The sequence below is a fragment of the Conger conger genome, chromosome 14 (genome assembly GCF_963514075.1).
Source record: "Conger conger chromosome 14, fConCon1.1, whole genome shotgun sequence".
NCBI lineage: Eukaryota > Metazoa > Chordata > Actinopteri > Anguilliformes > Congridae > Conger > Conger conger.
In genome coordinates this window covers 10,515,763-10,528,487 of record NC_083773.1, presented here as the reverse complement: position 1 = coordinate 10,528,487, position 12,725 = coordinate 10,515,763, and the positions used below count along the sequence as shown (strand labels likewise).

The following is a 12,725-nucleotide window of genomic DNA, read 5'->3' as shown; positions in this document are numbered from 1 at the left end:
TCAGCTTAAACGCTCTGTAAATGAACCCAGTGCATTTCATGTAAAAGCGAGACAAGCAGCCCATTTCAAAATAACTGCCTAGAGTCCTCAATTCATCAGTTGAACAGCTTTAATGTACCCCATTGATCTTCACAGATGAGTAATGGTTGAAACGACAAAACAAAAATGACTGACTCAAATGTCCTTTGCAATCAAATTGACCTCCCGCTTCAACATCATGAATCCAACACTTCAAGCTCTCAATGTTTGCTGAAGTCAGGTCTACAATTATTTGAAATTGCCCATAGATGCAAATATCTACCAGCAAATACTGAAAGCCCAATAATATATTGAAATCAATGATACCAACATTCTCAGATCATTCACGCCACATATTAAATATATTAAAGAAAAACAATTTTTTCATGAGAAACCCTGAATAGCAGGGCATGGAAATAAAAGTCTAGTACTCTGCTAAGACCAGTATCTTTCAATGAAACCCAAAGGTCAACACAAAATGGCTGCCCATTGATTGTCCAGTGTGAAGTTAGAGTCAGACAGGAGAGGAGCGGGGGAGATGGGAGGTCAGCAGACCTCCACCCGTTCTTCTCCATAGGTCTCAGGGACTTTTCCTGGGGAACTCAAGGAGGCGGGACCAAGGACATAGCCTTTCAGGCTCTGAGAGCTGGCCGATGTGATCTGCATGAGAAACAGATGATGTGCAATTACAGCCACACAGCAAGGCCACAGGCTCCAGAGCATGCACCTCAGTGAACTGCGGGGACTACAAGCACATCACAAAACAGTGGCGAGAAACATGCAATACTGGGACAAAACATATAACATTACAGTCATCTTATTTAGAGCGATGTACAATAAACTGTGCATTGAAGACCCTAGAGCATGTAAAAAAATGTAGTGTAATATGTCATGACTGCATGCAGATTTCATTTATTCCCATTAGCCCAAATGTGTTTCATATAAAATATGATTAGCGTGGTGACTTTAAAAGTGCCCAGACAGTTTTAAAGAAGTTTCCAAGGGCAGGTCATGAGTAAATCAAACAGGAGAAAGCAAGTCTTGAGAGCTTGGGTCCAGAAACACAAATGTACACTCAGCTGACATATGAACGTGACCAATGAACAGTGTGTGAATGAGCGTGAGGCCCGTACCTTGACCAGTACATAGTCTCCAGGCCTGACGGGGAAAGCTTGAGTAGCAGGAAAGACGACCTTGAGGTTTCCATCGTTTCGCCCACACAGATCCTGAGCACATCTCTTACTTTCCTTCGGGAAAAAAACATTCGACGTTCGGCTGGTCAGAGCATGCGTGTGGTGTTTACAAGAATTCAAGCCACTGCAAAGACAAAAGAAATGCTGTACACCTTTAAGAATTGTGGGGGGTGTTTTAGTTAAGCTATATTGCAGTACTCACTCCTTCCACTAGAAGGAGCTGTGTGCTCCCAATGAGGCTAGCATTGACCCGTGCGGCCTCCTCTCTGAACACGGTGATTAGCTCCTCCAGGCGGCGCCGTTTCACTTCTGCAGGAACGTCGTCCTGGAGACGATGGAACGCGTGGGTCTTCTGCAAGGGCAGATGGGACAGCATAATGTAACCAGTATACAGTACAGTAAATGTGCAAAAATAGTGGATCAATTATTCAAGAAAAAATAAATGTGATTTGCACTCCAAGAAAAAAATCTTACATTTATCTTACAGTTTTTGTTTGCTTTTGCAACAGGGGAAAAAAGTGCACTGACGTTTCAGCTAATTGGAACAGGAAGTGTTACAATCCCTTTGAGGTGGTGATTCAGGCAGAAAACTATTCCAATATATTTCAGCATTATTCCTTGAATTCATTATCCGGCCCTTCCATATGGCTTAAATGAGGAACACATTTTAGTTGCCTTTCTGCAATAATAAAATTTGCAAGTTCAAAAGGGGACAACAAATTTATTAATTAACTGTAAAACTAGTGGAACCTGCTTCACATTGTGTACTGATTTCATTTACATTTAAAGCCTTGATCCATTTATCTGTGATATGGACATTAAAAATGTGTCGTATGGACAACATAAGCCTGGTGAACACTATCCAACAATATCTTACATCCTGTAAACAGGTACATTGACCATATATTTCTTGCTTAGTTTAACTTTCTTGAGTGTATGAGAATTGCAAAGCGGAGAAGTTTGTACTGGCATTCCTTGGCATTCGCCTGCGAGTAACCGGGGGATGAGATCGATTAATTAATTCTATGTAGGCTGCGCTCAATTAATTTGTCATCACGCTCTTAACTACTGTCAGAGACAAAGCACACAGAAGAAGACTCCCCCCGTTGCAAGATAAAAAGCAAACAAAAATGCAAACCATATTTACTTTTTGTCATAGAAGTTTGAGAGTTGGGTATAACGCATTGTGATGGTTCACTTAGCATTCAAGCAAACAAATCAAGGGCTCAAACAAGAACTGTTCATTGCCCGTGAGAGTAGTAAGGCTACATGTCACAGGGCACCTTGTTCTAGTCCAAATATTTTCAGCAAAATGGTCTTTCCAGTGTTGTTTAACACAGGTTGGGATCTAGATCAAAATCTAGGTGTAGTTTTAAGGAATTGGGAACGAAAGTTAGAGCCGCACTAGTTTCCGCAATATGGCGTATACAGTGAAACTGATCTTTCGGGAGAATTTCTGAAGGGTGATATGACTGACATCAAATGAGGACGGGGACATCACAACTAGTGTACGTCAAATGAAATTGAGATTTAAAAAATTGGTTACCAAATTCATTCCCTACATCTGACTGGCAACACAGCCCCTTGACTTCCCTACCCACATAAGTCCCCAGGTCATCGCTGTGAAGGTGAAGGGACAGAAATACGTGCAGTACTGAGTTATAAATGCCATTATGGAGGACGAGGAGGAGAGAGAGGGAGCTCACCTTCCTCATGCTGTAGGCGAAGAGGAAGCCCACATTGTAGCCCACCTCTCTGAGCAGGGACAGGCTCTGCTGGTGATCCTCCTCTGTTTCCCCACAGAACCCCGCGATGAAGTCACTGCTGAGACTCACCTCTGAGAGCAGAGCATCAACATTAACTACGACTGCTTTTACTGACGCTAACACCCCACTAGCATCAACAACATGCATCTGTCCTATACACAGCTCTACTGACGCTAACACACCACTAGCATCAGTAACATGTGTCTGCCCTACATGAGCGGTCTACTGACGCTAACACACCACTAGCATCAGTAACATGCATCTGTCCTATATACAACTCTACTGACGCTAATACACCACAAAGTTTTATTTGTAAATTTTATCAGCCATATTACTACAGGCTCAAACATCCACATCAATAAATCATAAAACATTATCACTAAAATGATGACAAAGGGCCGTTAACATACCTGGGATTATCTTCCGAATATGGGCCACAAGTTCCAGATATGCTTCTCTAGTGTAGCTGTAATGACAGCAAAAGTTGAAATGACAGTTCTAATTACCATGACACAATAAAAAGATTGCAGTAACAAACAAATGACCAATTAAAGAAATCAATCAGGCCCTGATAAACGCTTTTTGTCGTAACATGTAGGCTGCATTTTATTGCACCTTTGATTTTTCTCCTTGTTGGATATGCCATTATAATAATTCTGCCATATCATCTAGAGTGCCTTGGAGCTATGTCGACGTGGAAGCCCAATTCATTTTAGCTTCTGAACGTTGCTTGCTTGCTTAGCTTAGCTGCATTTGTTTGTACCCTTATCCAAAGAGCAACTAGCATCAACCCGAAAGCAAACACGTACATTTAATTTCTTTGAGCACTCTTGAGTTTAAGAATTATTGAGAATTATTCTTCTTCCGGCTCAGAAAGTTATTGAGTTTTGAGGATTGAGAGGAGACAAAGTGAAAGGCAGAGGCAGGAGTTGCTTCACTCACCCGCGACGCATGGCCTGCAGCACCCTGCTGCTCCCGCTCTGGGCAGGGAGGTGGATCTGCTTACAGATGTTCCCTCTCTCCTGAATCAGGTGCAGCACCTGGACACACACACCAGGGCCATGACCACTCAAATGAGCAGTTCCGCTGCACACCACCAGGTGTCACTCTTATCATTCTCAAGATGATAAGACTGTTCACGAATGGAACAACTCCAGCTAAAATTTATAATACAAGGTCAAATGAATTTGCTTAGGGAAAACACAAAACTCAAAGAGAAAAAACAGTAAAGCCAACTGAAAACAAATGTAATGGGGGTCACACGAAACGTGAATTAACTATAAACACCAATGAATACAAACAAATTCAAGAAAATCCTCCCATTAAATCACAGCGCAGATTAAGAAATGCTGAGCACTATGCCAACTGATTCTGCTGTGACAGCATCGTGGGTAAATGCAGCAGATCGTGTGGGGGCCGCATTGAGAAGGTCCAATCAGAACAGAGTACGGTGAGACTGATGAAAGGGAACAGGGTGTGGACTGTGATGGCGTAAAGAAGGCCCAATCAGAACAGAGTACAGTGAGACCGATGACAGGAAACAGGACTGTGATGGAGTACCTCGTCTGGAAAGTCCTTCGGGTGTGGCGAGGTGAAGCGCACCCTCATCTCCGGGTTGATTTGGGACACTCTGTCCAGCAGGTCCACAAAGCGCAGACCCCCTTTCCGTCCACGGTAGACAGTGCTGAAGCCGCGGCTAAGCTGGGTGGGCTCTGGACCGCCAAACTGCTGCTCTGACATGTCTCTGTAGCTGTTCACATTCTGACCCAGCAGAGTGACCTCCCTCACCCCCTGGAACAGAGTCACATACACAGTGCCATCGCTGGAGCATACACCACACACAAACACACATACTTACATACATACATGCATACATACATACTTGCATACTTATGGACACGTATGCATGCATACATACTTACATACATGCATACATAGTTACATACTTACATACATACTAACATACATACATGCAGGCATACTTGCATACATACATGCATACATACTACAAACTTACATACATGCATACTTACTTGCATGCATACATGCATACTAAATACTAACATACTTACTTATGGACACCCATACACATCACAGCTGTACACACCTGGTCAGACAGGAGCCGCACTTCTTCCAGGATGGAGGGAACGGGCCGGCTCCTCTCCCGCCCGCGAGTGAAGGGCACGATGCAGTAGCTGCACATGTTGTCACAGCCTCGCATGATGGATCTGCAGCATAGACGCAGGAACATCAATCTGCAGTTCACTATGCTACTCTGCTAGCATTCCCTAAGTCTTGTAAGGTAAAAAGACAAAACCCAAGGAAGATTTATTTCAAAAGAAAAATCATCCTGGTTTTGTTTTTTTTAACAAAATAGCCTAAGTATGACTTGCATATTGCTCATATCATACAATCATTATACTTAGTATATGAATCTGACATTTATTGGAATATGTTTCAAACTGATATTCTAAGATTCGAAGTGATGAAATTCTCCTTATGGTGTATGATTGGCAGAGCATGCGTCTGTATTTGCACATACAGAGCTAAGGGGGCATCCCTACAGTGAGAAGGCACTGCATTCCACACAGACTGGTTTGGTGGTGTGAGACTCACATGAAAGCACTATGTCCCTGTGGGCTGTGGTGGACCGGCATGATGTCAGCATAGGTTTCCTCCAGAGACAGGAGGACATTGCTGGCCTGCTGGCCACCGTGGGCCAGGGCCAGGAGGCGAGGGAGGTCACGATACGCATCTGGACCAGCCAGAACATCCAGAAGCTTCTCCCGTTCTAGCAGCTCTGTCTTAAGCCTCTCTGCCATGCAGCCTACATGCACAGACACACATACACACACACACACACACACACACACACACACACACATACATGCACATTTTAATGCTTCTATTACTGTCCACATACCAAAATAACCTCAAAGGAGATAAACAATATAGACACAGTCAGATAAGTAGCCACGACATAATAAAGTGCATCTACTACATTAATGCTGGTAGTTACAATGGGCATACACATGCACAGGTACGCACACACAGAGTGTCATAACATAATGGTAAGTAACATAAACATCAACCTATGGTGTAGAAATATTCAGGGAGAAATGCATAGGACCTGCCATTTGCCCCTCTGTAAAGCGTCAGTCTGTGACTTCTGTAAAAAGTAGAAATAAAAATATTTGGGTAGACTAGCAGATCTGCTAGCAGATTACTCACCTAAAACTCCTATTTTTAGTGGGCCAAGAACCTTGGATCTCCTCTTTTTTAAACTTGTGAGTTGTTGCAGTCTGTTCCATATGGTCTGCTCTGCTTTCTCCCTGTCAGTGCCAACACACCACAAACAGTACCATATCTGTACAAGTGCCAGGATCTTGACATAGATAATAATATTCCCCCGTAAAAAATGCTTTAATACATTTTTCACAAACCTTATTGAGCAAGTAACAAGGAGTATAACATCAGCCTGGAAAGAGAAGTTCTTGTTATTGTAAATCATACAAAAAAAGAAGTCATATATCAGTACAAACACTCTTATGGTTTTTATGAGGTTAGTCACCTTTGAAAGTTCACTTGTACGCAAGTATCCTTTCCTCTGAAGAATTGACCAGGCAATCTCTGTATCATTTGTATTCATCTGACAACCATAGGTTTCAAAGTACACTGAAACAAAATGTGCAGGGCTTTATACAAATATCATTCAGGAATTCAGCTCCCACAGTACTAAGACAATACACAATAAAAAAGCAATACATAGTTGACAAAAGCACATCCATAACACTTATTTTTTAAATTGAAAACTACTTCTGAAATACAAAGAAAGAGATTCTAAATTATTTGCAAGAATTTGGTGGAAGCTTGCTAACCTTTTCTTGAATTTCCAATAAGTGGGTCATCAGGAAGATAGGTCTGTGTGTCTTTAACATGTCCATCTTGAACACCAGAGGTCTGTTCTCCGGGAGAAGCATCCTTCATGAAGTCTTTAAATCGAGGACCTGTGGCAAGTTTACTTTTGAACTCACTGACGCTAGTCGATCTTTCACGGTCTCCGATTGGAGGAATTGAAATTGAGCAACAATACCTGTGTCTAGGGATGACCCTTACAAGCAAGTGCTGGATTGTGTGCATTAAAGGTCTCAAGTTCTTCATTTTTATTCAAAAAGTTAAGCGAATACAATTATTACATCAAGCGCCAGCTACGTAGATGAAGAGGTTTAGAATGTGTTTTTGCTAGCCAACCAACAAGAAAATGATCATGTTTCTCGTTATGTTGTTTTGTTTACCTACAATCGCAAAATTGAATCTACTATTTAAATATACACACAGACATGATAGCACGTACAGATGTTTATTTGACTCCTAACATAACTAGCAAGCTGGCATTCAAAACGAAATGTAGAAAGAGTTGTGCGTTAGCTAAATGGTTACTTAACCATTTAATCCCTAGCACCGATCCCTGTAATATCAGTATCGTTCTCCTCTTGAAGTGATTCTGACTGTCCCCAAATGCTTTATCTGTAAAACAACAACAAAAATGCAAACTTCAAAGCGGCTGCTAATTCTCCTCACTTCACTGTGGTTCGGCGTGACTGTCCGTCTGTATAAACCTTCCCCCTTTTATACCGTCATTCTGCACACTTCGTGGATGCAGCATCGGTTAACAAAATCTATTGACTGACTCCACAATTCCTATTTAATTATTATTATTATTATTATTTATGGAAAAAAAACCCTATTTAGAAATATCTGACTGTATATCCACTGTATGCCCCTGAATAATCAGGGCATGATGCCCTTAAAAAAAACGGTCCCGTGCAGTCATCCGACAAGAAGATCTTCCCTTGAAAATCGTTCCACGTTGACATTACGTTGCATGCTATTACATTCATTCCCGATAAATTTTTCTATTTTTGTTTTAGGAACTGTAATGAACTGATATATGTTTTCCCTTTTACTAGCACAATAAATTCAACATGTTTGTGATGCAGAAATATTTTCTTCTTCTACTTTTTCTAAAAAGAAACATAAAAAATAAAAATAATTAAAAACATTCTTGTATTTAAGCTATCCCTTTGTATGATTTGCTATGTGCTTTTGGGTCATTGTCCTGTAGGAAATTAATCCTCACAAAAAAAGCAGATCTCTTGTGGAGTGACAAGGGTTTCTCTCGAGTATTAGCCTGTATTTCTCTCCATCCACCCTCCCCTTGTGGCAACAACTTGATGGCTAGAGATGGCAGTAGAATACATTTTAGGACTACTAACTGATCAGTTGGCTGGCCCCCAGTGCAAGACTACACTAGGAGTACTGGACCGAACTGGATGGTACAATGGTAGACCTGGCTTATGAGTGACTGATCAATACTATGTGTGCTTTGATATGGATCTAAATGTGCATGATGGCTGCAGGTTTTTTATTTTTTATTTTTTACAGAAGACCACTAAAAGATAGATCTGGACATCCACCCATAAACAGACAACCCATCTCTTCAGACTGCACTGTAGCTCCTCCAAACCTCCAACCAATCTTCTCACTTTCTTTTGGGAATTTTTATTTTATTTTGTATAGCTGTGTGAAGATTAGTAGTTTAATGATATATGCATTTGTTACAATAATTGTTATTTGCCTACACATTGATTATGCATAAGTTGGGTTTCTGCACCTTCTTGGTGATATCACATTTTTTGTGTTGAACTTTCACTTTTTATTTTTAATTCTTGAGACTAAAACTGATTTCCACCACGGTTTTAAGTTGAAGCGATTGTGATGTCACATCCTCCGTGGCGATCAAGGAGCGTCATGAGTGATCTTGCGATGAATCACTTTTCACACCTTTGCCCAAGGCACCCCGCTTTTCCTTCCTTCCTGCGCATTTACAGCGCAGTGGAAGATCATGGGCCAACCTTTTGTATTCATTAAATATGTTTGTCAGGGATGTCTCCAGGAGGGTATTCACAGGACGGAGAGCAGGGTGTCAAACTTCATTACTGGGCGCCTGAAAAATGCCTGGGGAAGCATTCTTTATGACCGTGACCTCTGTTCTTGGAGTTTTTTGGAGAAGTGACATTTAATTACTGGGTTTGTTAGATTGCTGAAATGTATTTTCCGGAACAGAAAAGCGCAGTAGAAGTATATAGAACTACCTAACCCCTCCCCATGTCCATTCAACATCCATGGGCAACCATTTACTGTACTTATTAACATTTTACTTTGAATTGAGTTTTTATGTGCGATTCCACCCTTGAGCCCCCTTACCCCTTGCTAATGGAGAGGGAGGGCTTCGGAATCGTAGAAATAGTTGTCTGTATATGATTTCACTGGTCCCCAGCGGGGGCACTGAGTGCACTGATGAATCCACGCCGAGCCGCTTTAGAATGTCTCCTGAGAAAACGCAGCTATTGCTCACCCCATCTCCTGGTGGGAGGAGCCTGATAAGATGAGACCCCCCTCTACGCATCACCCAGGCAGCTGGACAATAGAAGGAGCAGAAAGAGTGATAACTCACATACGATAGGACTTTCCTCAAGGTAGGCCACCTTTACAATGTGATCTCATTCTGTGGTGTTGGGTTTCATGTCATAGATTAAGTTTGATCAACTAATATCAATGTAAATTCATGCATAAAACATCATTGGTCATTGTTACCATTGTTGGCATAATTCTTGTATTAATCTTTCACCATGGTGTATTTTTGTTTATAGTATGGAATTTCATGAGACATATTTTTTGTTATTAGTCTGGTTTATGTTCAGGCTAATAATGTTATTTATCAAGTAACAATGGGTCCACAGGTGTATTTCACTGAAGTTTTTTTGAGGGTAATGTTTTTTGTTGTAGAGACATCGAAGGAATACAAACTGGGATGTGGTGAATTCATTTTTGTATGTAAGAGCGACAATTCTTGAACAACAACAAAAAAGAAAACCACAATTTAATTTGATTTCATGTCATGTCATGTGATTTTCTTACAGTGAACACAATCATCCATTTTAATAAATCACTGCACTAAGCTGCGTCAGAACTGTGAACTCAGCATTTTCTAAATATAATCTAAAAGTGGCTTTTTTGCTGTCTATTGTTTTCAGAGCTTGGCACAATGATGGAGAGAGCCACAATACTGGTGGTGTGCTGCCTGGTAATACCAGTTCTGAGTTCCCCACTCTACCCAGCTCTTAGGTAAGTCATATGCACAACCAGTAGTATATTACCAATGCAAGTGTACAGATTGGAATTGCATTTTTAATCAATAAACAATATAATAAAAAATAATTATTTCTTACTGTTGTGCATTATATGTCATACCTCTCTCCAGTACCATATTCATTTAGAATAAAAAAAGACACTTTCATGAGAATTCTAAATATTATAGTTAATACATGTGTATGGTGGTAATTGTTTGTACTGCATGGTTTGGTGAAATGAGCATTTGTTAGCTTTTCAAAAATTAGGTTTCTGTCTAAAATGACACTATAATGGAACCCTCCTCCTTTCACCCTTAAATAATAGACAATTTTTCGAGTATGATTTGCACATGCACTAATGTAAAATAATAAACTATGAAATTAGGAATTTGAACAGACTACTGGTACTGGGACTTTGCTAGTGGTATTTCAATATGTATATTATGCAGAGGAAAACCTATTTTACCCTTTTTTCAAAGAACTTGTATTTACAGTGACTATATGTGAACTGCTGTGAGGTTATTGCCAGTTGTCAGTAAACAATAAAAACAGCATTGATAAAGCAAAACGCTCAAAATGTACATGGCTGATTAAACAAGAGCAGGGCTGCCCTACCCTGTGTCCTGTAGGTTTCATTATTTTTTTATTTTGTTTCAAATCTTTCCCTCTTTCTTATCCTAATTTGCCAGCCATTTTTACCCTATCTATTCCAATTAGCTGAGGATACACCATCAACAACCTCCCTGTGAACCTTAATTGTTGTCTCTGTGACTTGATTTGTGTATCGGTATTTTTAGTTGGCTAGGTAACAGTGTTTGGATAGTTAACTTTGGTCACTTTTGCTCTGTTTGTTTGTTTCTTTGTTCAAAAAAAAGAAATTGGCCCTCGTCCTTATCTTTGTTGTACGGGTAGCAGTTGAAATTGTACTTCCCTCTAGGGTCTTTCAGCAAACTTATCCCTGGCTATGGGTATGCACTTTGTTGTACGTCGCTCTGGATAAGAGCGTCTGCCAAATGCCAATAATGTAATGTAATGTAATGTAACAGCCCCGTCCCTCAGTGGCCCGGATGGTTCTAATGCTCCTGAGAACGTCCCTGTCATGGTGATTCCGAGCCACACGGGGCGCTATTGTGTGCAGTGATCTGCTGAGTACCTCCCTCAGAGCGGCGAGCCAGTTTTTCACGAGAAGCCAGCTAAACTTGGCTTTGGCAGGAATCGAGCCCCACTCCTCTGTGTGCAACTGTAACAAACTGATGCCCGCATCAAGGTCTGTTACTTTAGCTGCGCACCACTGAGGCTCCCAGGTGTTCATTTTAATATCATTTGGAACACCTGATTCTACAGCAGCTCAAAAGCAGCTCAAAAAAAAAAAAAAACTCTACGGCTGAGTTCTGGATCTGAGTTTTATGCTTTCTTATTGACATTACATTTCATCCCCAAAAACTTTTATGCACATTTTGATTAAACTATCGGTCTGTATCTTGATCTACTGCTGAAATTTAACCCCCTCCAACTGTATGGCACTTTTTTTGGTTTTGGTCTTACTCATCCTAAAGTCATTCTTGGCAATCTTCTGAATATTCTGTGTTTTGCAATGAGTCCTTGTGCAGTGAATCATGGTTTATTATGGAAAATGTCATTATGGTCTCATCTTTTGAAAAGATTTCAAAATGTAATAATTTGTAAAATTTAAAAGAAAGAAAGTAAACACTCAATAGCATACTCTTGAGTATGCAAAAGAATAGCAAACACTCAAGTACAATACAGTACATGCCATGGCTTGTCAACTGTTGCGTTAGACAGTATTTTTAATCCAACAAAGAAACCAATTAAAGTAATTAAATGAACCTTCTTTCCCATTGCTCTCTGTGGAATAGCTGGTGAACCTCAACAATTCTAAGGTTAGCGAGAACAATGTTGACCTTTAAACCCTCGGCCCCTTTTGCCCTTTTGATTCAGCTGAAGTGTGCCCTCATTGCATCACATGTCCCCAACTGTGGTGGGAGCAATTACACAAGTTCAGCTCTTCACTTCTTATGTAACCTTCTGAACTGCAATCTGTCGACCCACTCTTCCTGTGTGGAAACACCAGGGATTTCTACTGTTCTCCACCAAAAACCAATTAGAGACCATCACTGCTAAGAGGAGGCTTTCCCAATACACAGACAGCATACACACACACAATCATTGCTTTAGTTCCTTGAGTAAGCCCACAGATATAGTGGTGCACATTGGGATGAGGGCAAGGCACAGCGCACAAAGACTGGATCCTATCACAGTGAGAGAATGGGTCATTGCTGCGGGACAGGTGTCTGTGAACTCAATGTTGCAGAGATTGCTAAGCCTGTCAAGGGTCAAGATGTCCGCCTTATTGCCTTGTGTGAGTAAGCCATCTGTGTAGTTCATATTTCACAGCTTTCAAGAGCAATTTGGACCCCTTCACCCTAACAGTTCAAAGTGTGTACGAAACAGCTTCCATTAACAAGGGAAGGCAGTGCATACAAGTTCATTTGTGGCATTACCTGACATTCACTTGGAAAAAAGAGAATGTTGTG

The 12,725-nt window shown here is 40.9% G+C and overlaps 2 protein-coding genes across 3 annotated transcripts in view; one reads left to right on the top strand and one right to left on the bottom strand.

Annotated features, from left to right (window-relative positions):
- Positions 1-91: 91 nt before the first annotated feature.
- cdk5rap1 (CDK5 regulatory subunit associated protein 1) lies at positions 92-7,575 on the bottom strand. 2 transcript variants are annotated; one of them, XM_061219366.1, is made up of 14 exons: positions 7,071-7,117; positions 6,856-6,984; positions 6,549-6,652; positions 6,421-6,455; positions 6,209-6,309; positions 5,594-5,804; positions 5,085-5,205; positions 4,538-4,768; positions 3,920-4,017; positions 3,388-3,443; positions 2,918-3,048; positions 1,414-1,563; positions 1,152-1,265; positions 92-678 (listed from the first exon to the last, which is right to left on the bottom strand). In XM_061219366.1, exons 2-14 carry the CDS (start codon positions 6,962-6,964, stop codon positions 565-567), a joined length of 1,575 nt encoding a protein of 524 aa, XP_061075350.1. In that variant the 5' UTR covers positions 6,965-6,984; positions 7,071-7,117; the 3' UTR covers positions 92-564. The 2 variants fall into 2 exon arrangements, with proteins under 2 accessions (XP_061075350.1, XP_061075349.1); XM_061219365.1 differs by having other exon boundaries at positions 6,856-7,575.
- A 2,510-nt stretch (positions 7,576-10,085) lies between these two features.
- Positions 10,086-12,725, top strand: part of ghrh (growth hormone releasing hormone) — a 5,215-nt gene continuing 2,575 nt past the window's right edge. Inside the window, exon 1 of the mRNA XM_061221055.1 lies at positions 10,086-10,165. Within this exon, the coding sequence (XP_061077039.1) occupies positions 10,086-10,165 (80 nt within the window). The remainder of the gene's footprint in view (positions 10,166-12,725) is intronic.